Here is a 27,961-nt window from a genome sequence, read left to right on the forward strand (position 1 = left end):
AGCAGATCTCGGATGTCCTGCAGGTCTGCTAGAAGGAGCCTCAAATGGTGCTCCGCTCGCAGGACGGCCCCACGCACCCCCTCATCTGCCGGTGTGGTGTCATCTGTGGGCATGTCAAAGGGGCAAAAATTAGTCATGTTATTCATGCATACATTTCACATACTGCGACATAAATTGCACAAATGCTAGGTGACATGTGTGTATATATATATATATATATATATATATCTATCTATGTAGAGAGATAGAGACACACATAGATAAATAGATATGACACATACATATATACATACATGCAAACTTATTTACTACATACTGTCTTTTTTGGCCTCTACCCTTTACTCTGCAGAAGACATAACAGTCATATTGTTTCTTCTCAGTCACAACCCACCCATGACTAACCAATGACAAGCATGTCATGGCCTCCGTCAATAAGAACTTGTCACAATCTGCTCAGTCTAAGTTCAGTGATGGTTCGTGGCATGGGAGTTATGCAAATGTCAGGAATGCACAGTACACATCCTCAAAATCATAATTCTGTCTAAACCAACCTACAATTCTGTGAGGGCAAAAAAACAATCTGAACTACAGGGGGTGTTTAGGTAGAGGAGGCTCCTGGGACACTGGCAACTTCTGACTCCATTCCAAGGTAGGCTGGCCCCTACTCCATTTATAGCATACATCCTAGAGTTTATCAATAACATTCACCAACAATATAGATTCCACTATTTGATGGGTCATAATCTACGCTTGCAGCAGGTGATTTTAATCCACAAATGATCCACTCATCCCTTTACTCCTGGATCCTGTTTAACTACAACGGTTATGTGGCAGTCAAAATGGACCTCCAACCCATCCCACAAACCTGTGTAATTGAGAGGTGTCCTGGATGAAAGGGATGCCTTGGACACCCCATCTAACCCGTACCTGTATCTGTAGCTACCCACTTTGGGGTCTATATGAATAGTATGGGCCCAAAATTTTTTATCACCAGTGCTACATAACAAATACCAGTACAACTACTTCATGAATGATGCATTATGTTAACATACCGATCTGCTGGGACTCCGGGGCCTGGCACGCCTCCTCCCCCTCGTCATCAGAATCGTCCGGGGCAACCGTGGCCTCCTCAGCCCCCTCCTCCGCCAGCTCCTCTGCCACAAGAACCTCCTCCTCCAACTCCTCCTCCACCTCCTCCTCCACCTCCTCCTCCACCTCCTCCACCTCCTCCTCCTCCTCCTCCTCCTCCACCACCACCACCTCCTCCTCCACCTCCTCCTCCGCCACCAACACCTCCTCCTCCGCCACCAACTCCGCTTCCACATCCTCCTCCACCACCTCCTCACGCACCTCCTCCTCCTCCACCACCTCCTCCACCATCTCCTCAAACATTTGCTCCTCCTCCACTTCCTCCTCCTCCACCCTTGCCGCCACCTCCTCCTCCGGGTCTTGGGCCTCCTCCTGGGCCAGGTCTGCCTCCGCCTCTTCACGGGCCTGTCGGGCTCGGGCTCGTGCTGTGTGGTAGAAAAAAACATCATGGTCAATGTCGGGTCATTGGTGCACATGTATTAATCCATAACAAGACATACATGGAAGGGTGATAATGATGGCAAACGATGCAGGAAAGTAGCTCCTTACTGTTAATGGACTCCAAATTGTGACATTTAAATTATTATGTGATTGTTAGTAATTTGTTCACACATTACAACCCAGGCATTTATCAATGTGTAACACATATTAGATCTGGCACATTGTATGCATCAGAATCCTCAATGCTATGGCATTACATATAAAAGCCACATGACTGCATGTTAACCAGGAAGAAGCACACATAACAGTCTATGGACTTTTAAACCCATGGACACCCACTTATCATGAGACACATTTTATTGTTTCTAGATGCTATGTTGTAAGTGCGAAATTTCATAGCTAAAATACTCACACTCAGCAATTTCGCCCCTGATTTGCTGGAGCAGCTGGGGCTGGCGCCTGCGGAGGTCCGACCACCGCCTCTCCAGCTGCCCGAGGGACCTCCGCACCCGAGTGCGGGCGTAAATACGGCGCCCTGCCGCAGCATACGCCCTCCGCTTATGGCGGTTTGTGATGAAGGGCCCCGCACGGCCCAGCCTTGTCTCCATGACGGAGACAAGAACCCTCAGCTCCGCATGTGTGAAGGGTTCTGCCCTTCGTGTCTCCGCCATGTTGACAATGGCATGTATCAACCAATCAGGTGGTGGCATTGGTTGATCACAGTTATTTGTGTTAATAACTTTATTGTTCATCTTTACATGAACAGCGTCTCTGCGCCAACACAAATGGTGACAAATTCGCATGCCTTCAAAACAGTAGTGTTGATGTATGGCAATGAACAAATCTGATATATATAAAACACAGTGTGTATGCACTTAGCAAATCCAATGACGCCTCGCTCCGCCAAGCAACGCGTGCTATAGCTTAGCAACGCATAGCTGTAGTTAGCATTACTTACTCTATGCATCTATGTGTATGCGTACATTTATGTGTAAAAGACACATACACACACTTGCAGGTATCCTGAGACCAGCATTATACACCAGCCCTGCCTGCCTGCCTGCCTGCCTGCCTGCCTGGCTGCCTGCTCCTTGAAATGTTGAAACATGTGAATAAATTCAAATATCATATATATAGATATATATATATATATATATATATATATATATATATATATATATATATGCAAACAAATCAGACATCAACACATGAAAAAATCCCCAACACATTACAGAATAAATCAATGTACTCACCAGTCATCAGGGATAGTATCAACTACAATAATGAAGATATAACAAACACATAAGATCCCTTGAACAAGGTATAATAATTAGCACCTATATTTAACTTCCCCCAAAACTAAGCACATATGATAAATATCTCCTATTTCTTTGCCATTAGGAGGGCAGGCTGGCTAATTTTAGTTTTGTAACACTGACAACTAACACACTGTACTTATTTGAAGGGCTGATTTTGACTACAATTGGTGTGTTCTGTCAACTCGATAACATGTACCTGAAGTATCTTTGCGCCACAGAGTCCCGCAGCTGGTATCCCCTCCGGCATTCAGGGGCGCGGGATGGGCGCATGGGCGGATCTTGCGGCTCAGATGGTACCTCCCACTCATCAAAGGGTATCTCACGCCGCACAGCAATGTTGTGGAAAAATATACACAGGCCCACGATCCTCGACACCATTTCAGGCGCATATTGTAAGTCACCACCAGTGCGGTGGAGCACTCTAAATCGACCTTTTAAAAGGCCAATTGAGCGCTCCACCACTTGCCTGGTGGCAACATGCGCCCGATTGAATGCCTCCTGTGGGCCCGGTGCTGGGTAGCTGTACGGCGTAAGTAGCCAGGGCGTACATGGGTAACCGGAGTCACCCAGAACCCACGCATCACGGCCTTCCAGCTCTTGGAGTCTTTGCCATATCCCGGTTTGTTGGATGACATGAGAGTCATGGGCACTTCCGGGAAACTTCGAGTTGAAGGCGAGAATTTCCATGGATGGGCCACATACCACCATCACGTTCAGTGAGTGGAACAATTTGCGGTTCCTATATATCTTCTCACTTCGAGATGGAGGCACAAATGGTACATGGGTGCCATCCACAGCCCCTATCACATTAGGGAAGCCAGCAATTTGATGGAAGGCCTGCTGGCTTCTGCGCAGGGTCTCGGTGGCAAATGTCATGGCCATGAAGTGCCCCTTGCGCCTGAACATGGCCGACGTCACACGCCTCAGGATTCGGCAGAAGGCCGGCTGAGATATTCCAGCAAGTACTGCCACTACTTGTTGGAATGATCCTGAGGCGCAGAAATGCAACACCGCCAGCAGCTGTGTGTGAGGCGAAATTGCTGTCGTGATCCCGTGTAGAGGTTCCAGATCGCTCTGAATTAAGGTGAGCAGATCCAGAATGACATGTGGCGGTAACCGGTACCTAGTAAGTACCTCATCATCGGGCATAGCAAACAGAGTCACCCGTGTGCGATAGATTCTAGCACGTCCTGGCCTCCTTGGCCGACGAGTGGGGAGAGCCGCAAGTGCCCTTAGCCTCCTCTCCATGTAGTGCATCATTGCTTCAGCAACCTATAAAGAAATGAACATAAATACTGATGCACCTATGCACATAATGGCCATATCCCACTACAAATAGATTTGTAGCCTTCAATACGTACAATAGATGGCCGCCCCGTGAAATCCCTCAGATCCATTTGACTCTATAATGATGACACAATAATATGAACTCAATACACACCGTCCAAAACACTCAGATAAAGGTGTCAGCATTTTTTGCCGACATCATGTACTATGAGACATTTCATCTATTGCTGGGACATGTTGTCCTGCAATAGATGAACCCACACAGGTTTAAGACCTGTGAGTGAAATAGTGAACATGTGACATGTTGCAATAATGCTACACGCACTTTGCTGGCCCAACAATCTGTAGTCAGTGAGGCAATTGTGCATACATTCATACACTTACATTGTTAATGGATATCATATCTACAAGGAGCATGGAAGAGCTTACCTTAGACCCTGACAAGTCCAGATCTGGAGACAAATGATTCTAGCAGCAAGTCACTATTTATAGGGCTCTCACATGTGTGGTCTATAACAGTAGAGATGAGTATTGCATGACTTGTGGCCTGGATTATCTAAGGGATTGGGCTACTTTTAGCTTGCAAACAAACGCCACAATACCACAGTAGTCATGAATCAAATGTCATGTCATGCTAGCAAATAGCATGTGTATTGTGCAATAGTCACAGGTGTATCAGAAGATTCTATGCAATGTTAGCATTGGTGCCCAGTATTTCATGTAGAACTTTCGCCAGGTTTTACACAATGGAATTTCCGCCACCGTATGCGGCGCGAAAAAACAGCGACGTACGCTCACGCACGGAACGCAGCTGCCGCTGATGTCCGCCAAACAGGCTACACAAACAGTATATAAAGGTGTATTAGAAGGTGACCATGTTGTTGCTAACATGTCTGGATCACAACCAGAGGTGGACCCAGATCTGCAGCAACTATTTGACAAGATGGACTCCAGCACCACCTATGTGCCACTGCACATGCGGCCAGTGGGTAATGAGGAGGCTGCTGGACCTTCTACAGCAGGGCAACCTGCACCTGACCATTCTACAGCAGGGCAACCTACACCTGGCCCTTCTGCAGCAGGCCAACCTGCAGCTGGCTCATATGCACCATCAGCAGAATTGATTGGAACACAACCGGGGACTTCACAAGGTAGTACCATGGCCAGCACTTCAAGTGCAGCGACACGTGACAGGGGGCGTGGCCAAGGACGTGGCAAGGGGAGAGCCAGGGCAACAGAGGAACCACCCAAAAAAAATAAGGCATATGAAGCACAGGAGCTTGCCATCCTGGTTCCCCGAGCACGTGATTGGATTGAGTGTCCATCGGAGAAGCTGACACACACACGCAGATGGAAGATTTGGGAACAGATAACGGCAGAGATTAATGAAGTAGCGCCACAAGTTCGTGAGACGGACCATGTGAAGAAGAGGCAAGTTGTTTTGTCATACATGTGCCCAGTAATAGCCAAGTAATGATTGAATTGATGCTTAGATGGATTTAGCAAATGGCCCGTGAGGTTGTTACGATACACATACATTATTGCCATGTTATTTCGGTGAGAGTTAGAGTAGGGTGATTGTGAATGTGTATTGTAACGGTGGATATCATAGTTGCATATAATATTATCTTTTGGACATTAATCACATGTCGTAATATGTAGCACAGAGCAATGGCTGCAACAGCTAACATCTGGAGTGACATGTATTAATATGTCAACTTACATTGCAGGTGGCAGGACTTCAAAACCAACCTGAAGAGGAAGATGACCAAGCGGTGGGAACACAGCCAGACATCTGGGGCCGGGCCCATGCCATCAGGGCTAGAGCTCACCCCCCTGGAGTTGATGGCCGAGAGCTGTATATCAATAGAGGAGATCAGGGGGGTGAGCACGATGGATAGCGAGGCCCCAGCTGAAGTGTTTGCGTCTTTGCTGGAAGGTAAATATTGGTCATGCCATAAACTTGTGCAAGTAATTATCTTAGAATGTCTCCTAATTGTGTTTATCTTTTTCCACAGACACCCCACCGCTTGGTGCCGACTCTGCTCAGGAGGTGGAGGAGTCCGTGCCACCTGGCCCCAGTGGTAGGCCTGTGCAGCAGCAGCCATCGGCTCAAGCCGATTTGGCCGCCTTGGCACAGATGCTTGGGGACATCAACCAGCAGGGAGACTTGGCATCAGAACGGATGCATAGGACCGAGGAGATCCTGGCGAGCTTGGTCAGCACCCAGCAGGCCATCGCTGCGAGCATGCAGGCCATGGCTCAGTCACATCAGGCCATGGCTGCAAGTGCTCAGGTGCTGGCCGAGCAAGCCACCCGCCAAAATGATCTCCTCCTCCACCATAATGAGCTTATGGTGGAGCTGGTTACCAGCAACAGGGTCCTAATGTCATCCGTTTCTGGTGCATTACCACCGGCAACACTCCCTGCTGGCAGGAGGGGTAGACCAGCCAACCCCTCAACATCATCTGCTCCACCTGCCCCAGCATCTGGCGGTCCCCGAAGAGCTGCTGCACAGGCCAAGGAGCCTACCAAGGCCAAACGTGGTCGCAAATGAACTTGTGGCTGCATTAATCTCCACCGTTATGTGGTCCCAAATCTTCCATTGTGCTGTGTGTGTCAGCTTCTTGTGTCCAATCACGTGCTGAGGGTAACCAGATGAGCCCTTGCTTCATATGTCCTTTTTGGTTCCCCTGTTGCCCTCTTTTGCCTGCCATTACTGTCAGCTGTACTTGAAGTGATGGCCATGGTACTATCTTGTGAAGTCCCCGGTTGTGTTCCAAATGATTCTGCTGTTGGTGCATATGAGCCAGCTGCAGGTTGGCCTGCTGCAGAAGGGCCAGGTGTAGGTTGCCCTGCTGTAGAATGGTCAGGTGCAGGTTGCCCTGCTGTAGAAGGGCCAGCAGCATCCTCATTTCCCACTGGCTGCATGTGCAGTGGCACATAGGAGGTGCTGGAGTCCATCTGTGTGCAATTATATTTGTTTTGTATTATTATTTATTTTGCTACATTCCTGCCATGTTGTTTATTTTTTTGATTTTGTATTTTTTGGTCATTGCATCACAGTGGCATTGACTGTGACATGTATATAAATAAATTTTTTTACTTTACCCAAAAATGTGTGGTTTCATGAGTACATGTCGAATACACATGTGTATTGCTAGTATTAATATTCTGTCATGTCCATTGTTAGCAGTTTTAAAGTGTCTGACAAGTACAGGATATGTGGGTGTTTAGGAAGGGTTCCTTGAAGCAGCAATGGTTTCAATTAAAGCACTGACAAGCGGCCTATTAGTGAGTAATGAGTAAAGGAGTCGATTCTATTGGGTTCAGGTGTTAATGCTTGTAGTCATTAGGCGTACGTTCGCCTACCGCATGAACGAGTGGTGTCCGCAAAGCAATAGTACACTTGTGGACACCGCACATTTCTTCCCCTTTTGATCGCGTGCATTCGGAGTGCTATCCGAATGTACGCCCCCCAACATAAGTGTACTCCCCCGTGTCCGCCCATGTTTCCGCCCCGTTTTGCCCACTTTGAAACTACGCCCATGTGACATTCCGCATGACGCCCATAATACGCCCATATTTCCCGACTGATTGCGGGGAACAGTTTTGTACGGGATTTGGCCGAACTGGTACGGAGTCAAGGCGTGGCACATGCGCGTTGCGTTCTCCACGCATGCGCAGACGCCGAAAAGACGCGATCCGTAAGAATGCGGTAAAGTCCGCGTCAATCAGAATAAGGGCCACAATGATGTTTTACACACCCCCCCACTATCCATACCACCCCGTAGGGTGGCGAGCGGCTGCAGTACGCGTCCTCCAGCGTTTTCATACCCCCACTATCCACGTCGGGGTGGATCTGATTTTATATAGTGTGGCGAGCTCAGCGAGCCACCGAGCCCGAAGCGTGGCGAGCGCAGCAAGTCCAGAGAGGGGACGCGGATAACTTTACATGTATTCCGCGTCCCCTCGCCACGCTTCGGGCTCGGTGGCTCGCTGCGCTCACCATACTATATAAAATCAACTTCACACCGATGTAGATAGCGGGGGTATGAAAAAGTCATAGGATGCGTACCGCTGCGCTCGCCATGCTTCGGGGTGGCGTGGGTTGTGGGGGGGTGCGTAAAACCTAATTTTATGACATACTGTATAATCCTATTACTGTATACCTAATATTACATGAAAAAATTGCATTGCATCGCACGTCACTACAATGGCCCATGCGGTGCGATGCGATTTCCCTACGCAGAATACCCAACTAAGCAAATAGCTTAGTGGGCGCCGTTCTAGGAAACAAGTACAGGTCGAGTATCCCGTATCCGAATATCCGTTATCCGAATTATTCCGAAATACGGACATTCCAGAAAGTGAAAATTTTTTTTTTTTTTGCTAAAAACTCACTGGGGACATTTGTAACAGCATCACTGGGGACATGATATGTAACTGGCACTATATATGTGCAAGACAATGATTGCTTGGCATTCAAATTCAGTGCTGAGAATAGTACACACATTTTGTTTCACGTTTTGAAACCTTGTTTTTTGAACAAATAAAATATATTTGTGTGTATTTTATGTGGTAATAAAATATATTTGTGTGTATATTATGTGTTTATACAGCATAAATGCAAGATACTTCAAAATACATCATTGAAATATTAAAATATTCCGAAATACGGAATAATCCGTTATCCAAAATTCTCCTGGTCCCGAGCATTTTGGATACGGGATACTCAACCTGTACCAAAAAAAAACTATATTGGGTTATTCTATTGTAATATGTGTAATTTTACTAGTTTAAAAAATATATTTATTTTTCATGAAAGTAAAAGTAGAAGCTCAAGTCTTTCTCTACTGGGCAAAACCATATGCACTGCAGGTGAGGCAAATGCAACATGTGCAGACAGAGGTAGATTTGGTTTAGGTGTGTTCAAACTAAAATGTATGGGGTGGGGAGAGGGAAGCCCTCTGTCCTGCTCCTTGCTCCCGGCTTTCTATGGCTCATTACCGCCCTGGATAGGCCCTTAACTCACAAAGGCAAATTCCTTCTCAAATGGACAAAACCATGTGCACTGCAGGGGATGGGGGGGGGGGGGGGGGGGGGAGATGTAACTTGTGCAGAGAGTGTTAGATTTGGATGGGGTTTTATTTCAAAGTGAGACCTAAATTGCAGTGTAAAAATAAAGCAGACAGTATTTACCCTGCACAGAAACAAAATAACTCACCCAAATCTAATTCTCACTGCACAGTGCACATGTTTTTTTTTTTCCATTTGAAAAGGAATTAGCATTTGCGAGTGAACCAGAATAAGGGCCATACTGTAGATAGGCTTCATTCTTCTTATAGATGTAAATTCAGAATGATGAGTACTTTTAAAATAAACCCAAGCATGAATTGAATAAAATCAGTATGTCCTTGATTTAGTGCATTGTTTGCAGACAAGAGTTGATGGATAAAATTTTACTTTTTTTATTTCTCCACTTGGTTGTGGGTTCTCCATTCAGTGATTACATTAATGTACAAATTCTTTCTAGGTCAGTGTTTCTAGCTTAAAGATTCTAGATGGAACCAATGATGAACTGTGATAACACATCCGTGAAGCTAATCATATGATAAATGCTCAATGGACAAAGTACATCCCAATCCTGCATTTATTTGGGTTGAATCATCTGCCCAGTTCTATTATCTAGCTGCAAACTTCTGCAGGAGATTGTTGGACTGCTCTAGGTAATTAATGCGGGTGCCGGATGGGTTCCCGACAGTCATTTACCCGACGTCGGCATCCCGACTGTCAAAACGCCGGCAGCTGGGTGACCGACGGCCACCCACTATTTTCCCTCGTGGGGGTCCACGACCCCCATAGAGGGAGAATAGAATAGGTGGCTCGCGTAGCGAGCTACCGTGCCCGCAAGGGGCTTTTTTGCACTCGCCATGCTGTCTGACTCCGGGCAGTCGGGATCCCAACGTCGGGATAATGACTGTCGGGATCCCGACTGTCGGAGTCCCATACCACACCCAATTAATGCCAGTTTTATTTATCTCGTGCATTCATTTGTGATACTTTTAGGGGATGTGGTATGTAAGTGTTCCTTTATTTATTGCGCATTCTTCTTATTATCCTTGATGTGTCCTTGATGTTTCGGATGAACAGCTATTATTTTTATTATTATTATTATTATTATTAATATTATCATCATTCTTATTGTTACTATTACCAGTTTCTTATATAGCACACACATATTCCGCAGCACTTTACAGAGTATAGTTGAACATTCACATCAGTCTCTGCCCCAGTGGAGCTTACAGTCTATATTCCCTACCACATGTACACGCACAAACAGACATTCTAGGGTTAATTTGTTGGGCGACGATTAACCTACCAGTATTTTTTGGGATTGTGAGAAGAAACCAGAGTACCTCTGGGAAACCCACGCAAGCACGGGGAGAATATCCAAACTCCACACAGTTAGGGCCATGGTGAGAATTGAACCCATGAACTCACTGCTGTGAAGCAGTAATACTAACCAGTAAACCGTTCCTGCTGCCCTATTTATGCTAGTAATACTGTAGCTGCACACTTGCCTTTTATAGGCGCTCTATTTTAAGGCATTTTGTATTTGTATAATAATATTGTTCTGTATTATTAATGTTACTGAGTTTACAGCAGTTTATTTTCCTTTCAGGTGCTTTTCTTATCCCATATTTCTTAACCCTGATTTTTGCCGGGATGCCATTGTTCCTTTTGGAGTGTGCTTTGGGACAATATACTTCTATTGGAGGCCTTGGAGTTTGGAGACTTGCTCCAATGTTTAAGGGTATGTGCACAATTCTTACTAGAGTGTTCCATTGCAAGTCATACGTATCACCATCGTCGTCATCATCATCGTTATCATCCGACGCTATGAATGGTGTTAAAGCTGAGAACTTTTGTGCCATGCGACAACTCTTCTATAGTAGGAAAAAAGGAGAACACCTGCAAGTTTGCCTATCTGCATCCCTTGTATATAATAACCTGAAGTACTTAAGCGCCTATTTATCTTGAAAAGACAGAGATCTGTGACCAAGAACCTCCTAGTCTGCCTATCACCATAAGAAAAGTTGCGTAGATCCCCAAAATCCTTGCCTTGCTGTGCCTGGTGCAGCAGCTTCCTCTAGCATCTTCAAAAATGGTTTGCTATTAGGGGGCGGCCATTTTTTGAGAGCCATTTGCATTAACAGAAGCCTACCAGGAGGAGAGCCGGGACCGCAGACAAGAGACAAGTAGATCTGCGGTTCCCGGCGGCGGTGAGCAGAGGGGTAAGTAGCGGGGTTGGAGGTGGGCGGCGGGCTTTATATTAAGGGGGGGGCAGGCTTTATTTTAGGGGGGTGGCTGCCGAAATTTCCGGCGGGGGGGGGGGGGCGCCCAATAATAGTTACGCCACTGAATTTATGTTGATAGAATTCCAAGGGGAAAATAAACTAGGATCGGAGTTCTATTTCACAATGTTTGTTCCATTCATATTTTCATTCATACAGTACTTCCTCACATATAATGAGCTGTAAAAATCAGTTAATGTATAACTATATACTATGGAACCCCAGTCTATATACATTGTTTCCCCTGCAGGTGTTGGGCTGGCTGCTGCTGTTCTGTCCTTCTGGTTAAATATTTACTATATTGTTATCATATCCTGGGCTATATACTATTTATATAACTCATTCACAACTGTAAGTATCCCCACATTTGCATTTGCTATTTTTTCTTTCTGTGTGACACTGCCGGGGTAAGAGGCATGGAAACAGCTGACTGCCAGGGGAAGCTGCTGGTCGCAGGAGCGCGGGGGGTGCGTTTTGGTGGGGAACCGAGGCAGAGTTTACCTGGTCGCTAGGCAGCGAATATACTCTGCTTAGCGAGCAGATCTGAATCGGACTCAATGTTCTCTATGATGGACATGAATCCAATCTTAAAAGGAGTGGACAAGTGGTGAAGTTGTCCATAGCACCCAACCAACTTCTATTCATCATTTTTTTTAGATTGTACTTGATATAATAAATGCTGGTAAGAAGTTGATGGCAGATAAGAACCGCTTGGCCCATCTTGTCTGTCCATGTACAGTACATACGCACACTAGCACCCTTTGGTTCATTTTTACTTGGAGCTAATCAACCTACCAGTATATTTTTGAATTGTGGGAGGAAAATGGAATACCAATAGGGAACCCTAGGAAGAACAGGGAGAATATATACAAATTCTAGACAGTTAGGACCATGGCGGGAATCAAATCCATGCCCTTAGTGCTGTGTGGGAGTAATGCTAACCACTACACCATCCGTACTGCCCATAGTTAGAAATTGGTTGATTGCTTTTCCACCACTGGCAGACGGCTAGAAGGTGTGAGTAACATGGCTCAGGCAAGCTGTCCAAGAAGAGGCTGCCTGGAGACTTGCCGACTTTCCTGGGCATCAGGGAGAGCCACCTGATTTTCAACTTCTCCACTATCCTCTTTCAAGAATATTTGATACATTTTTCCCTTATGGCTAAAAAACTTGTCAATATCTTTATGGACCTCTTTCATACATAGAAATTGCATTTAATAATAACGTTATATTTGGCTGCTTTACATTTGCAGTGGGGGTTGTTGAGCATATTCTAATTTCTACACATCCTCTTTAAGATTTCCTTATGTAGAAAGATTGTATTATATTCTACTTGTCAATTAAAGTGTTTGATTTTATACTGTTGTTTTTACCACACAGAATTTACCTTGGAAAAGCTGTGAAAATTCATGGAATACAGAACGCTGTTTCTCCAATTATTCTATGGCTAACACAACAAATATGACCAGTGCTGTGATGGAGTTTTGGGAGTAAGTTTACTTTGATCTTCTTTTAGCCAATTGGAGTATCTAAAAACAAGGAAAGGCAGAACATGGGAAAACATGACCTGGGCTCTATAGCCAATAGATTAGTGCAATGGACACACACCTTTTAGGCACGAGGTGTCTAATGTATGCATGGTTACACAGCAAAAAACATAGCTTGTATTTATATTTGAAAACGCTATAATTATTATTCAACTTTTTCTTGTCAGTATTCAATGCAGAGGTTATATTTCTGACCAATAAACAATACAGGGAGCATTTAAGTGACCACTTTAAAATACATAGAGCTTTTGACTGATAATATATACAGAAAGCATTCTAGGCACTATACCATACAGAGAGCATCCTGTTGAACAAAAATACACAAAGCATTCCAGTGACCAGTATACAATACAGAGAGCATTCAAGTATATTTTGCATAGTCTTTATATTTATAAGAACTGCAATACATACAGTAGTACTGTAGCAAGTGGATGTGAGCTACCGGCATTCTAATAATTTACATTTCGGACTCCTTCCTTCTGTAGCATTCTCCAGAGCAGCTGCCCAGTGAAGGAAAGAGCAGCTTAAAAGTCCACTGAATAATTTTTAACGTAATTATTAAAAAAAAATTTCAAAATTCATAATTATCCTGATTTAATTAAAAATGGAAGACCGTCTAGGAACATCAAAAAAACCCATAAAGGAGAGAAGCATGGTGGCGTGTGTTAGAGATAGGCAGCAGACACCTTATTAAACTGAATTTACAACTTCAAATTCTGTGTCTTGTGAAAAGAAGGTCAGAGTAGGCAGACAAATGAAGTGCTGTAATAAAGTTCAATTAGATAATCACTGCAGTCCAGCACTGGCTATCAAGGGTATCTCTACAGCTGCCAAGTGTTTATTCACATGATTTATGCCAGCAGGAGACCAGTAAAAAAAAATGGAAAAGATACTTGTAAATTAAGTACTGTAATCTTCTCTAGCCATTCTATAGAAATATTACATCAGCGGAAAGGACTGCTTAGATTTCTTACCAGCATCAGTCAGCAGTTATCATTCAACTATATAGTCAGATTCATATTACAGAGACCGCAGAGTACAAGAACAGTGTTATGTAATAATGTCAGGCATACAATTGCATCTGTCAGGATCTACAAGAAATATCATCTTTGGAAACATTTGCTTAATGTATGTAATTAACTTTCTAAGCAGGCTGCATAACAGAAGTACCTATCCCTCACTTTTGCCTTGAAATTGTTACAGTTGGTTGACAAATGTGATTCAGATACTGTATATCGGTTTGATACAGAGCTGATGGCAACTCAGCCTTGGATTCATAGGTGCCGATTCTGTGGGTGCTCAAGGGCCCGAGCACCCACGGAAATTGATGAGCACCCACGGGCCCGAGTCCCGCTGCTAGGCCACCATATTAACTTGCTAATTTGCGGCTGCAGCGCCCACATTGCCGGACCCGCCACCTGGGAAACAGTATGCCGGGAAGAGAGTATTCTGTCCACGGAGTACCTGCACTGTGGGGGCATTTATGTACCTGCACTGTGGGGGCATTTATGTACCTGCACTGTGGGGGCATTTATGTACCTGCACTGTGGAGGCATTTATGTACCTGCACTGTGGAGGCATTTATGTACCTGCCCTGTGGGGGCATTTATGTATGTAGAATTTTGTTGCCGTAATTTGAATATTTGAGACAACTGTGCTCCGTAATATAAATTGGTCTTTTTTGTGGCCACACCCCTTCCCCATGAAGCCACTCCTCTATATTTTTGGCTTGAGCACCCACCAGCAAAAACATAAATCGGCACCTATGCTTGGATTCATCCATACTCAGAGTTGCCCATATGTTACTAGTCAACATGGGGCCTGATTCAGACTTGTTTGCTGCTCTGAAAAATTGCTTGCAAGAAAATGGCAGCTTGTCGCACAGATAGATAGAGATAGGCTGGAGCTTATATCAAACGCCCTCCCTGAAATGCCTGGGCAAGCCTACATTTTCCAGGTATTCCCAGAAAACATCCAATTACCACCCACAAATGCCGACTTCTTGCCAAAACGTGGCCGGGCTGTGAATAAAAAAGAGGCAGATTTTTGTTGCTGGATGCCATCTCGCACTACGGCTCAGATGTATGGACAGCTGTTCAGTAATCGCTCGCCGTGCAAAATAGCACAGCAGCTATCAGGTCTGAATAACCCCCAATATCATGAATGTAGCGCTCAGTGCAAAAAAATGCTCCTGGAAATAGGCATATATACCACACTTTTGCCCAAGCCACATGGAGCCCAGTTACCCCATAACAGGACACTTTTGCCTACTCATTTGCAAGTAGAATTGTAACTGAAACTTATATGACCACTTATTTGCAAAAACTTGGCAGGGTGTTCAGTGGATTAGATTGCAGGAGTGGGGGCACAGTTTGGCTGTGAAGGGGACAGTTTGAATAAGCCAGTGGGTGGGTGATTTAGATTTAGGAGTGTGGTTTACTGGCACCCATCAGGACTTGGGGGGGGGGGGGGGTTATTCTGGTTGATACGAACAAATGCAAATTCGCATCCTTGCGAGTCAACCAAACCCTGCCTTGTGAATGGTTGGCTGCCGCCACCCATTCGCAAGAATGACTCACTCGCAGGGCATGCAAATGGATGTTACACAGTAACATCCATTCGTAGGCCGGGGTAATGCCCACTTCTTTCGCTGGTCGCCGACCATCGAAAGATGTGGTGCATGCACGCATATGTTAGGTTGTTCTGAGCAACCTTACATATGCATGCACGTTCGGGGGAATATCAGCTGCCTGCCCCTCGCCTGTCTGTCATGCCCACATTAGCATGAGAACTGCCATCATTGTCATGGGAATGCAAATGAAACACTGGGCCTTCCCATATGCTAATAATGCTGCCCGTTGCCCCACCCCCTATCTGTCCCCCGCCCACGGTCCCCGTGCGAATGCAGGGCGGCAGTGAATGGACCTGAATGAGGTCCTTTGACTGTTTGAATGCCGCTGTCAGCATCCTGACCATTGCATTTGTGACTTCTGAGAATTTATACCCAACTGTATGTAATTGATGTCTTGCATTAATTTCTTGATCATAAGCTGATGTTGCACCTATGTTTACTACATGCGCCACACTCATACATTAGAATGTTTTACATTAATACTGTATGTTTAGGATTTGCATATAGATATGCTTTCCTGTATAAAGTGGACTTGTCTGATTTGTTGCTATTGGTTACAGCACCTAAATGCACACTATACAATCAGCTTTGAACAGTACTGTATTACATCAGCCTTAATTGTGTTATTTTGTCAAATAATGTCCATGCTTAATACAAGGGGCCAGATGCACTAAGCGTCAAAAAGTGATAAAGTGGAGAGTGATAAACAACCAGCCAATCAGCACCTAACTGCCATGTCACAGGCTATGTTTGAAAAAGCTGATTGGTTGGTTTTCTCTCCATTCTATGACATTTTGAAGCTTAGTGCATCTGGCCCAAAGTCATTTAAGCCTACACGGTGCGATGTCACATCAAATCCATTTATAATCCAATAACAAACAAAGCCGAAGTTATATGTATGTTTTATTACTGGCAAATTAAATAAAAGTCTAGCAGCTGCTGTATTGTCTATAGACATTGCCGTTCTTCCAGATGTGAGTCTGCCGTTCTGTACAAAAGTATCTATCACTGTGACAATCAATGGAATAATTACCACTTGATTGCTCTTTCAAAGACAGCAAATATTATCTTTTATATTGCACCCTCGTTTGAGTTTCCCAATCCTGGGCCATATCTAAACTTTACTAGGCAATTGGTGATCATTGTAACCTCATATAATCTTTTTTTGGGATCATTTCTACATAAAAATTACCACTGTCACTTTTATATTGTATCAAAGGTTTTACACTTTCAACTGGAACCCAATCATCCATAGTTACATTTATCCATAGTGAGTAATATATGTTGCACTCACTGTAGCCCATGCCATTTAGTTACATGGTGCCTAATCGGCTCTGTACACAGTTCTCAATATAACCAAAATAATCTTTCTTCGGGAACTCTTTCAGTATTAAACAATGTAACGGGCATGGTCAGATCATGGCTAGGCAAATTCATTTAACAAGATTATCAGTTATCAGCCAGTTCGACAGCATGGTAATATTGAGCAGAGTATGCCGACACAGTACTAATGCCGGATGAAGCATTGTGACAGGGTTGATGGAATATGTTTAAGCATTTAATATTTTTATGCTGAAAGAGTGCCAATTATACATTATTACAGTCATGGTAGTGTGCTCAACACCACGCTGCCTCCATATTTAATAACTAATCTGCAAAATTAAACACTCTTAAAGAAAGTCTTCAGTTTACCCTGAAACATAGCTCAATTTTTTCGGGCACTGTCTGGTTGTCCCATTGCTCCTGGGACTGTGACAGCGGGGGAGTTAAACTGGGGTGGTACACCTGTAACCCGTAACACAGGTGTCCTTAGGTGAGCTCATGTAGGACAGAAGCCTTCTGTGTTCCACAGTGAGGTGGGTGGAGTTGTGAGGTGCACACAGTGGGCGGTATTCAATGAGCCTGATTCGCCATGTTTTTATGGCGAATTTGTGCTGTTTGGCGAATTTTTGACTAAAACGGTGAATCACCCTATTCAATGACCACATGGCGAATACATTTGAAGGTTTTTTTCGCCATGATTCACCGAGTAGCAATCGCTATCTTTTTATGGAGAAGTGGAATGTGAACTTTTAAAATAAAGTGTTTTGTTTTTTACATTTGGTGTCAAAAAATCAGGAATTTTATTCTGAGGAGGGGCATGCTATTTTTATTCATGTGCTGTAAGCACATGAATATATATTTAATTTAAAAAAATATATATATATATTTTTTTTTTTACACAGCAGCCAGCAGGGGGCGCCGGAGCCGAGCCGCTCATTAGATATTCATATATTCACTGCACCCGATCGTTACGATCGGGTGTAGTGAATATACGGTCCCCTGCTGGCACCCCCGGGGGGCAGCCTGTGCTGCCTGGCACCCGGGGAGCCCACCTCCCCCCCACAAACGTTCTGGGGCAGGCAAAAAGACTTCCATCTCTCTGCCTGCCACCGTCCTCATGCTCCCTGCGGCATTCGCCGCAGGAGCTCATATTCGCTGGTCAGGGGCTCGCTGTCCCTGACTCGTTGAATACCGGAGCCAGCGAGGCTCCGGAACGTGGCGAATGTGCAGCGAATCCTAAAAAGGATTCGCTGCACCTCGCAGGTATTCTTATTGAATACCGCCCAGTGTCTATTCTGTGAAGAAAGGGACTGGGTAGTATGGCCAGCAGCTTCCAAAGTTCCGGGCATGCACCCCCCAATGATGAAAATGGGGGTGTAATTCGGGTGCAGCTAAAATTTCTAAGAAGCCACACCCCCTGGCAAGGGGCCTTGTTTCTTGTTATACATGCCAATCACTATTTCAGTTTGGAAGAAGTTGGGAGCTAGTCCGATTTGACTCTAGGCCTGATTCAGAGATGTAGGCTAATGTGATCCTGCCTGCAGCAGATGTGCAAAAATATGCTGATGCTGTAGCCACCTGCAAAGGCATTCAGAATACCACCACCAGCATTTCAGATCCAAGCAACTGTGTACAGATTCACAACAGTGGTCACATATCCTTCGATAATCTGAAAAACCCTATAGCCACGTAGAATGGCCGCTGGAGCTGAGGAGCTTGCATCATTTTTTCTGCTTACACGATCACAATTATAGGCTGAGATATGCTCCCCATTCCCAGGCAAACTACAGCACCTCTGGCTTCTCACATCCTATTACATTTACCCCCATATAACCACATATCCTTAGATACAACAGTATTGCATCACAGGGGCCAAGATACTTACAGTATACAGTATAAGGAAAGATTGCATTCAGATGTGGAACTACTGTACTTCTAATGGATATGTTGTCATTAACATAATCGTCAATAAGAATATTACAAGTAATATACAGTAGCACAATGTAGTATAGATTGTGTAATACAGTGTTACATTTCCTTTAGTCAGAACGGATATGAATCAAGAACTGCTTTCCTTTGGTGAACATAGCATACACAGCAGCATACATAGAATGAATCAGTTGTCATACTGTAGCTCGGGAATTTAGACAATGTACCACCTGACGTGCTAGAAAACATAAGACAGTTAATCTTGCTTATATGGATGGCATTGAGTATTGTTGATAGGAGAGATAGGGAGAGAGTGGGGCTTCTTCCAAATGTCTATACCTTTCCTACTTATGCCCCTGATTCTCACATACTGTAGATCAATTTGCTGAAATTTGAGCCATTCAGCCGTGGTGAAATTACTAGCCATACGCCTTTCTTAGGGAGTAATTCAGACCTGCTCGCTATATTCGCAGCCTAGCGAGCAGGTTATCGCCGCCCAGCCGACAACCCCCGCTTGCTGGATCCCATTGGTATGCTGTGAGCAGGTGTGTATGCTTACACATTCGCTCGCATGCGCCTGCACAGAGGAAAGATCATTCGACGGGTGCCCACTATCAAATATTTTTTCATCTGTTCCTCTGAAATACTGTAAGCCAGTACTTACTTCTCAGATGGACGCTTTCCGAAAAAAATTGGGACCGGTGCTGACATCATTTGGCATTGCCCGCACCAAGCAGGCACTGTTTTTGTGCCCCCCCCCCCCCATCTCTCATTGCCCTGCTCCGGCGGTTTGTGCATGCGCATGTGCGATTATGCGCATGTGCACACCCCCACCATCAGAGACGGGACAGAATTTGGGCTGAATAGCCCCTAAATTCTCTATAAATCCAGAACAATTCTATAAATCAGTTATTATATGTATATTGCTTCTATCAGTTGTTCTAGTTGTATTCAGTTGTATTATTGAGTATGTGGCAACTTCACATATAGGGGGTGATTCTGGTTGACACGCAAATCTGCGAAATTCACAGCTTTGTGTGTCATCTATGCACCACTCACATAAACGCCAGCCCCTGCTCTCACGCCGAATATCCCTGCACACATGTGAATGGATCTATTTGCAGCCTTGCGTGCGGGGACAAAGTCATTCAATAGTCGGTTGCAAGCGCTTCCAGATCTAAGACAACTCTCTGGTATCTTAGATCTATGGGCTTCCTGTACGGGAAGAGGGCGCGCAGCTTACATCCGCTGACATCAGTTGCCCGCCCCCTGCACCTGCATCACCGGCGCATTTACATGGAAACTCCCAGTGGGTGAAGCCCCTCGCCGCCACCTCCACCCCCAGGGGCGTAACTACATTTTGGGCGCCCCCCCCCCCCCCCGCCGTTAAAGGGAGGGCGCCCGCCCGCTCACCCCGCCGCATCAACCCCGCCGCATCAACCCCGCCATCCCCTGCAGTCTTACCTACGTTCAGTACGCAGCACTGGTCCCGGCTCCCTTCTTCTGCTATGAGGACTACCACAAAATGTCCGCCCCCGTACAGCAGACAGTTTCAGAGAACAGTCTGCTAAATGGGGGCGGACATTTTGTGGTGGTCCTCATAGCAGAAGAACGGGAGCCGGGACCAGCGCTGCGTACTGAAGTCAGGTGAAGACTGCGGGGGATGCCGGCGGGGCGGCGGGGCGTAACTATAGCACTGCAGCCCCCGGTGCCCGCACATGCACAGCGCCCCCCCCGCGGTCGCGAGGGCTGCGGTGCTATAGTTACGCCACTGTCCACCCCCCCACCGAGCCGGGGAATAAGCAATTTGCCGTGCCCGCTTGCACAAAGCGGCTGCACATGCGTGTAAACTGTGAACAAGCAGGGGAGCAAATGGATAAGAATAACCCCCATAGACTGTACATAGGGCAGAGATGTTCCTGTTATACAGTACAGTAATACAGTACGTTAATATACAATAATATTTCTGCTGGAGTCCTCTCCAAAAAGTGCTATATCTACATGTGAATTCAGGTGACAGATTTAATAGGCTTTTCTCTTCCTGCAGTCACATGGCCTCACTTTTTGTTATTTCTGACAGAATGAGTTCTTTTCATCTGTGAATTAGGGAAAAGATCCTCTTAGTCCCTCAGCTGTACCCATCATCTTTATCACTGTTACCGTTATCACATGTTAACCGGAGGCTCCCTGCGTGCACGCGTCTCTTTACAAGTGGGTCACGCAGTCTCCTCTCTCTGGTCCCTGCTGGCCGATTTATCCAAATAACTGGTCCTGCTGCTGACTCAAATGTTTCAAGCAGAGTTACAGTTGTCATGGTGAATTACATACACCTTGTCTAGAACAACCTCCAATTAGTTATCATCAGTTATCTTAAAGAAAGAAATATGCTTCGTCGGGATCTGTGCATTACACAAGCACGTCGAGAGATGGGAACACATGTAAAGGTTCAAAAATCACATTTAAATGTGTAGTTAAAAGTGTAGGCGCCGAACAATTCATCATTACTAACTATGCTTCTGTTGTTATTTTGCAGACGTAACATGCACCAGATGACAGATGGTCTGGAGAAGCCAGGTCAAATCAGATGGCCACTAGCCATTACCCTTGCTATTGCTTGGGTGCTGGTTTATTTCTGTATCTGGAAAGGAGTTGGCTGGACAGGAAAGGTAACGTGGGGCTTTGTGACACCTGGGAGAGCTGTTTTTTGTTTAATTTCTGACTTCTGAGCATCTGACATTTGCCAGAACTGCTAGTTAGCCAGTCCAGCCGTAATTTACATACAATTAGTGTAGGGCTGGGGCATCAAGGAATGCTGTAGTTGTTACCCAAGCTAAAGAATTGTGGACAGCTACCAGAAGATGTACTGTATGAAAAACTTAGAAATTGTATGCACCTTCATAAATGAGCAGGGCTGTGTTAGAGAGCCCCTAGACTCCGCTCGCCTTCCATAAGAATGCAAACACATCCCCTGGCATGTGGCCAAAGTGGAGAGAAATTATTTGAAGGTCACCGATCACCTCTCCCCTCAGTACGAACTGACCTATTTCCTTCGGTGTCCACCAAAGAGGGGGCAAGCGCTGACGTCATGTGATGTCATGTGTCCGCCCCCGGGAGGCATTGGCGCATCAGCGTACCGGGGGGGAGGGGGTTATTTCAGGGGACCGTTCCCCTGCTCCAGCCCCTGGTCATAACTCCGCCTCCCCTGACCCAACATCATTGATCCCAAATACATTTGATAGAAATAAGTACAGCTCATGTATAGAGTCATTGATACTTTAATTGTATTTATTGGTTAATATTGTCATTTGATGAATATTAAGCTAAGGTTAAATATTAATGTTAACATCATCTGCCATGCTCATTTCCAGTAGCTGAGGAATACTCATTCTGAGTACTGGGAGTTGCGCCGGTTCTATGGGTTGGGTAAGGGATGCCTGCAGCCAAGATACCTAAGAATACCATCAATGACATCCAGACTGCCTAAACTCAGGGCCGGATTTGTGCCTAGGCCCGTGAGACACCGGCCTCAGGGCGGCACCAATTAAGGGCGGCAGGCTGGCTGACATTCTGTTAAATGGCACAGCGGGTGGGCAGCGGCGAGTGACGAGCGCCGCCGCCGCATAGATGAATTATATGTAGGCGGCAGCGCCACTAGTCACCCGCCACTGCCCACCCACCCTGCCATGCACATTACATCACCTCTGGTGGCTGGGTCCGATGGTCCCCCTGCGCGTCCGGAAATGGCTCAGGCTCACTGCTGCCGGCTTCCACCCATTGGCTACTCTACACACACACACAGTCTATTGGCTGCTGTGTATCCAGCAGCTGAGCTGAGCGGCGCGCAGATCCTCCCTGTGCTCATCACAGTGTGTGAGCCAGAAAGAGACTGACGGAGACACTGTGCTAATCACTGTACTAATAAGTGCCTCCCTCCCTCCGAGTCCTCCGTACAGTGAGCAGTCCAGAGTGCTTAAAAAAAATATTAAGGTGGGCTACAGTTACATTTTTATGATATATATATATATATATATATATATATAAATAACAATGTATATAAATATATGATTACATTAAAATTGGGGGGGGGGAGCACAAAAATGTTGTGCCTAGGGGCGGCCTGACCCCTAAATTCGCCCCTGCCTAAACTTCTGAGAGGGGTGCTCAACTACACTAACCCTAACCCCGCCCCCAGTCATCCTGTCACCGATAATGTCACCAACCCAACAATTAGTCAGGTCCGGCTGCTAGTCTGAAAGGAGTCTCAGCCAGATTGCACCCAGCCCAGGATGAACCTGTGTACAAAATCCTGGGTGATACCCAACTTTGCGATGTGAAAGTGCTATTATACTATTCAATTTCATATCAAATATACAGATATTATTTCAATAAATGTACCTCTTTTACTTAAACTCCTTTATTTAACAGAACCTTAGAACAGTTATAAGTGAAGAGTATTATACAAGATAAAATAAGTATTCTGTAAACAGAACAAAAGAAAGCTGATGTACAGTAAGATTGTTTTGTGTCTCCTCAGGTAGTCTATTTCTCAGCCACTTACCCTTACATCATGTTGGTCATTTTATTTTTCCGTGGAGTGACCCTGCCTGGAGCAGTGGATGGAATTTTGTTTTATATCACTCCAAATTTCAGCAAGCTGTCTGATTCTGAGGTAAGGAAGGCATCCCATTGTGCTGTATGTTTCCACAGCTGTAAGTCCCTGTGATGGTAACACATGTTTTCCCTCTGGGTGCAGGTGTGGCTGGATGCGGCCACCCAAATCTTCTTCTCGTATGGTTTGGGACTAGGATCACTCATTGCTCTTGGAAGTTACAACCCCTTCCACAATAATGTTTACAGGCAAGTAAATGTTTTCTTAGTCATTAACTTTAGCTTCAGTTACATTAGAAAGATATAAATGTCTGGATGTTGTACTTGGATATTATAAGTAATTGTCCCTGAGATAGAATAAGAGAATGCCTGAACATTACAGTTATTTATCAGGATCATTCAAAATGGCTGCTTCTCCCACTATATTACCCTCACACCATTATATAAGGCTGCTTCTATCACTATATTACCCTAATATCATTATATAAGGCTGCCTCTTCCACTACGTCACCCTCAAACCATTATCTAAGGATGCCTCTTCCACTATATAACCCTCACATCATTATATAAGGCTGCCTCTTCCACTATATATTACCCTCACACTATTATATAAGGCTGCCTCTATCACTATATTACCCTCACACCATTATATAAGGCTGCCTCTATCACTATATTACCCTCACACCATTATATAAGGCTGCCTCTATCACTATATTACCCTCACACCATTATATAAGGCTGCCTCTATCACCATATTACCCTCACATCATTATATAAGGCTGCCTCTTCCACTATATATTACCCTCACACCATTATATAAGGCTGCCTCTATTACTATATTACCCTCACACCATTATATAAGGCTGCCTCTTCCACTATGTCACCCTCACACCATTATATAAGGCTGCATCTATCCCTATATTACCCTCAAACCATTATATAAGGCGGCCTCTTCCACTATATAACCCTCACACCATTATATAAGGCTGCCTCTTCCACTATATAACCCTCAAACCATTATATAAGGCTGCCTCTATCACTATATTACCCTCACACCATTATATAAGGCTGCCTCTTCCACTATATAACCCTCACACCATTATATAAGGCTGCCTCTTCCACTATATAACCCTCAAACCGTTATATAAGGCTGCCTCTTCCACTATATAACCCTCACACCATTATATAAGGCTGCCTCTTCCACTATATAACCCTCAAACCATTATATAAGGCTGCCTCTTCCACTATATAACCCTCAAACCATTATATAAGGCTGCCTCTTCCACTATAGCCCTCAAACCATTATATAAGGCTGCCTCTATCACTATATTACCTTCACACCATTATATAAGGCTGCCTCTATCACTATATTACCTTCACACCATTATATAAGGCTACTTCTTCCACTATATAACCCTCACACCATTATATAAGGCTGCCTCTATCACTATATTACCCTCACACCATTTTATAAGGCTGCATCTATCACTATATAACCCTCACACCATTATATAAGGCTGCCTCTATCACTATATTACCCTCACACCATTATATAAGGCTGCCTCTATCACTATTTTATCATCCCACAATTTTATAAGGCTGCCTCTATCACTATATTACCCTCACACCATTATATAAGGCTGCTTCTATCACTATATTACCCTCACACCATTATAAGGCTGCCTCTATCACGATATTATTTTTCTTTATTATCTTTTTGATTTTCATTGCTTGAATTATATTGTGTGACAAACATTGCTCTATTTTCTTTTTTATTATTTTTCTTTTGTGGATTATCTGATCTTAATATTTGATCCCTATCCATTTCATCTACCCATTTCCAATACATGCAACCCATACATTTTATTGCTTCTTTTAAATGCATATGAATAATTTCTTAGGCTGTAATAATGTATATTACATTGATACACCTCGCTGTGCTGTGCTTGTAGTAAACCCTCATTTTCTCTTTTCTAGAGACTCAATCATTGTCTGCGGTATTAATTCTGGTACGAGTATGTTTGCCGGTTTTGTCATATTTTCTATTGTTGGATTCATGGCACATGTGACAAAAAGGCCGATTGCACAAGTAGCAGCTTCAGGTACAAATGTTATTGTTGTTTCTGCAGGTGTATCATTTACTGTCACCGATATTGGCCTTGGTGGGGAACCGGCGGGGGTGCGGCCTTGGCAAATGCATACATACTTGTCAATGCCGGAGGGAAATCGAGAGTCGCCGGGGGGGACGACTGTCATGTTACAGCTGCAGCATGACCATCACTAACAAGGACCTCCCTCATTTAAACATGCAGGAGTGTGCATCGTTAGCGATATGGAATTTACACACTTCTTTCTGAGCGATAGTGTTCACAATATTACCTAATGTATATGGGGCTTAACAGTCTAGTAACTATGATGTTCTCATGTATTGGATCCTAAGCCAAAATAACAATCCTGGGAAATCCTCACCCCTGCACCACATTCTGGGAGAGATGTACCAAGTGTTGGAGAGAAATAAAGTTAACAACAAATCAGCTTCTAATACCACTTGCACATTGCTATGCCAGGTCAGACGCGGGATCTCAATCCTGGGTCTGACCTTGCTCCGACCCTGGTCCGGCACATTCACACTAAACCCATTCTACACAGGTTGCCCTGGGTTTATCCCTTCTTTTGACCCGGGTTTGAATTGCCAGGTTGGTCAATCCAGGTTATTAGATTTGGTGCTTTCACACCGCAACTCGATCTGTGTCAACCAGGCAGCTGCCCGGCAATACCCCGGGTTTGCATCGCCAGGTTGGTCAATCCAGGTTATTAGATTTGATGCTTTCATACCTCATCTCAATTTGTGTGGACCAGGCAGTTGCCCGGCAATAAACCGGGTTTTTGATGTGAAAGGGGTATAACTCTCATATCTAGAACATTGTATTAAATGATAGGAGCTAATTAGTATTTGCTATGTGCCTTTTTCTCCACTTTCTCTGAGGCTTGATACATCTGCCCTTGTGTATTGTAGTGAAGTGCCCCATAAACCCAATGACAAATCCTTACCATTTCTGTAATAGGTTGATAATGAGAAATTAGATACTTAGGGGGTGATTCTAGTTTACTCGCTATTTAGCAAGTTTGGCCCCGTCCTGATGTTTTGGGGTCTGTACATGGTATATTCTGCGCATGTGCAGCTCCCTTTTGCAAATGACTTTGGTGACTGCATAGTCGCCGAGCTCTTTGCAAGCTTCGGGGTGGGGTGGGGTCGGATGTCGGCATGGACGGGGATCACCCATGGGAATACACAGCATTTTATGGGTGTTCCCATGAATCACTGGGAATTCCCATGGGAACTCGGGCTAGTCTTCACTTGCTGCCTTCAGGGGATGGCTCACACATGCGCACTGTGTACAGTGCACATGCTCCGTCGTTTGATTATGTGAAATCACAGCCCGCGCTGCAAATTTACAGCCCGGGCGTGCAGATCTGAATAAGCCCCATTGTCACAATGAGGGAGAAGAATCTAGGACATTAAAGTCTTCAAGGTATATAAAGCCGTGTACACACTGCAGTGACGGGCAATCAGGTAGTTTTAAGGGATGACTTCCCTTGAGCCTGATTGCCCGTACACATTGAAAATTTTTATTAAAGGATGGAACGATTACTGTCTACTCCATTTGCAAAACATAGAATGCTAGTAACAGCCATCCGGTTGACCATGAAGCAGGGTAGACAAATATTCTTTGCTCATGATGTGCGTAATTCTCCGTACACCAAGTGATGTAGCCAATTTGTCATTATGAAATGGTCCCGGCATTACTCCAGTGTGTTCCTGGCATTAGGGTCAAAGCAGGGATCCAGTACCAGTAGGGTGGCCAATCCCAGGCCATTTTTTCAATCCTGGGAATCGGGATTGAAAAACGGTCAATCCCGGGATCCCGGGATTGGCCTCCTGATATGCCCAATAATTTATAAATTACCTCTAAGCAAAGGAAATGTGGTGGAGGAGGCGAGGTGACTCACTCGGCGGGCTGGGGAGGAGGCGTGAAACTACTGTAGGTGTCCGGCCAGACGTGGTGGAGGAGGCGAGGTAACTGTTACTCGGCGGGCCGGGGAGGAGGTGGGTAACTCAGTGTCCGGCCACATGCGGTGTCCGGCCAATCAGTGTGTGGCTGCGCAGTGTGATGTGATCTCTCACATCACGCTGCGCAGCCACACAACCTTGTTGCCAGGCAGTGCAGCGTGATGTTAGAGGTCACGCTGCGCAACCACAGTGTTAAAACACCGCTGCGTCTGCACGGACTTCAATTTAACTGCCTCCTCCCCCGCCCCCTCACCGGTACACAAATGCGCATTTGAATCCCGCAATCCCGGGATTCAAATCCCGGCCAAAAATGCCCTAAATCCCGGGATCCCGACGATCCCGATCCCGGGATTGGC

At 45.1% G+C, this 27,961-nt stretch overlaps 1 protein-coding gene across 1 annotated transcript in view; it reads left to right on the plus strand.

Moving 5' to 3' along the window:
- Nucleotides 1-27,961, plus strand: part of SLC6A1 (solute carrier family 6 member 1) — a 159,226-nt gene that overhangs the window by 106,179 nt on the left and 25,086 nt on the right. Inside the window, exons 3-9 of the mRNA XM_083156320.1 lie at nucleotides 10,822-10,953; nucleotides 11,745-11,845; nucleotides 12,875-12,984; nucleotides 21,459-21,591; nucleotides 23,460-23,594; nucleotides 23,679-23,782; nucleotides 25,511-25,635. Of these exons, the coding sequence (XP_083012446.1) occupies nucleotides 10,822-10,953; nucleotides 11,745-11,845; nucleotides 12,875-12,984; nucleotides 21,459-21,591; nucleotides 23,460-23,594; nucleotides 23,679-23,782; nucleotides 25,511-25,635 (840 nt within the window). The remainder of the gene's footprint in view (nucleotides 1-10,821; nucleotides 10,954-11,744; nucleotides 11,846-12,874; nucleotides 12,985-21,458; nucleotides 21,592-23,459; nucleotides 23,595-23,678; nucleotides 23,783-25,510; nucleotides 25,636-27,961) is intronic.

This window comes from Crinia signifera, chromosome 8 (genome assembly GCF_055691185.1).
Source record: "Crinia signifera chromosome 8, ASM5569118v1, whole genome shotgun sequence".
Lineage (NCBI taxonomy): Eukaryota > Metazoa > Chordata > Amphibia > Anura > Myobatrachidae > Crinia > Crinia signifera.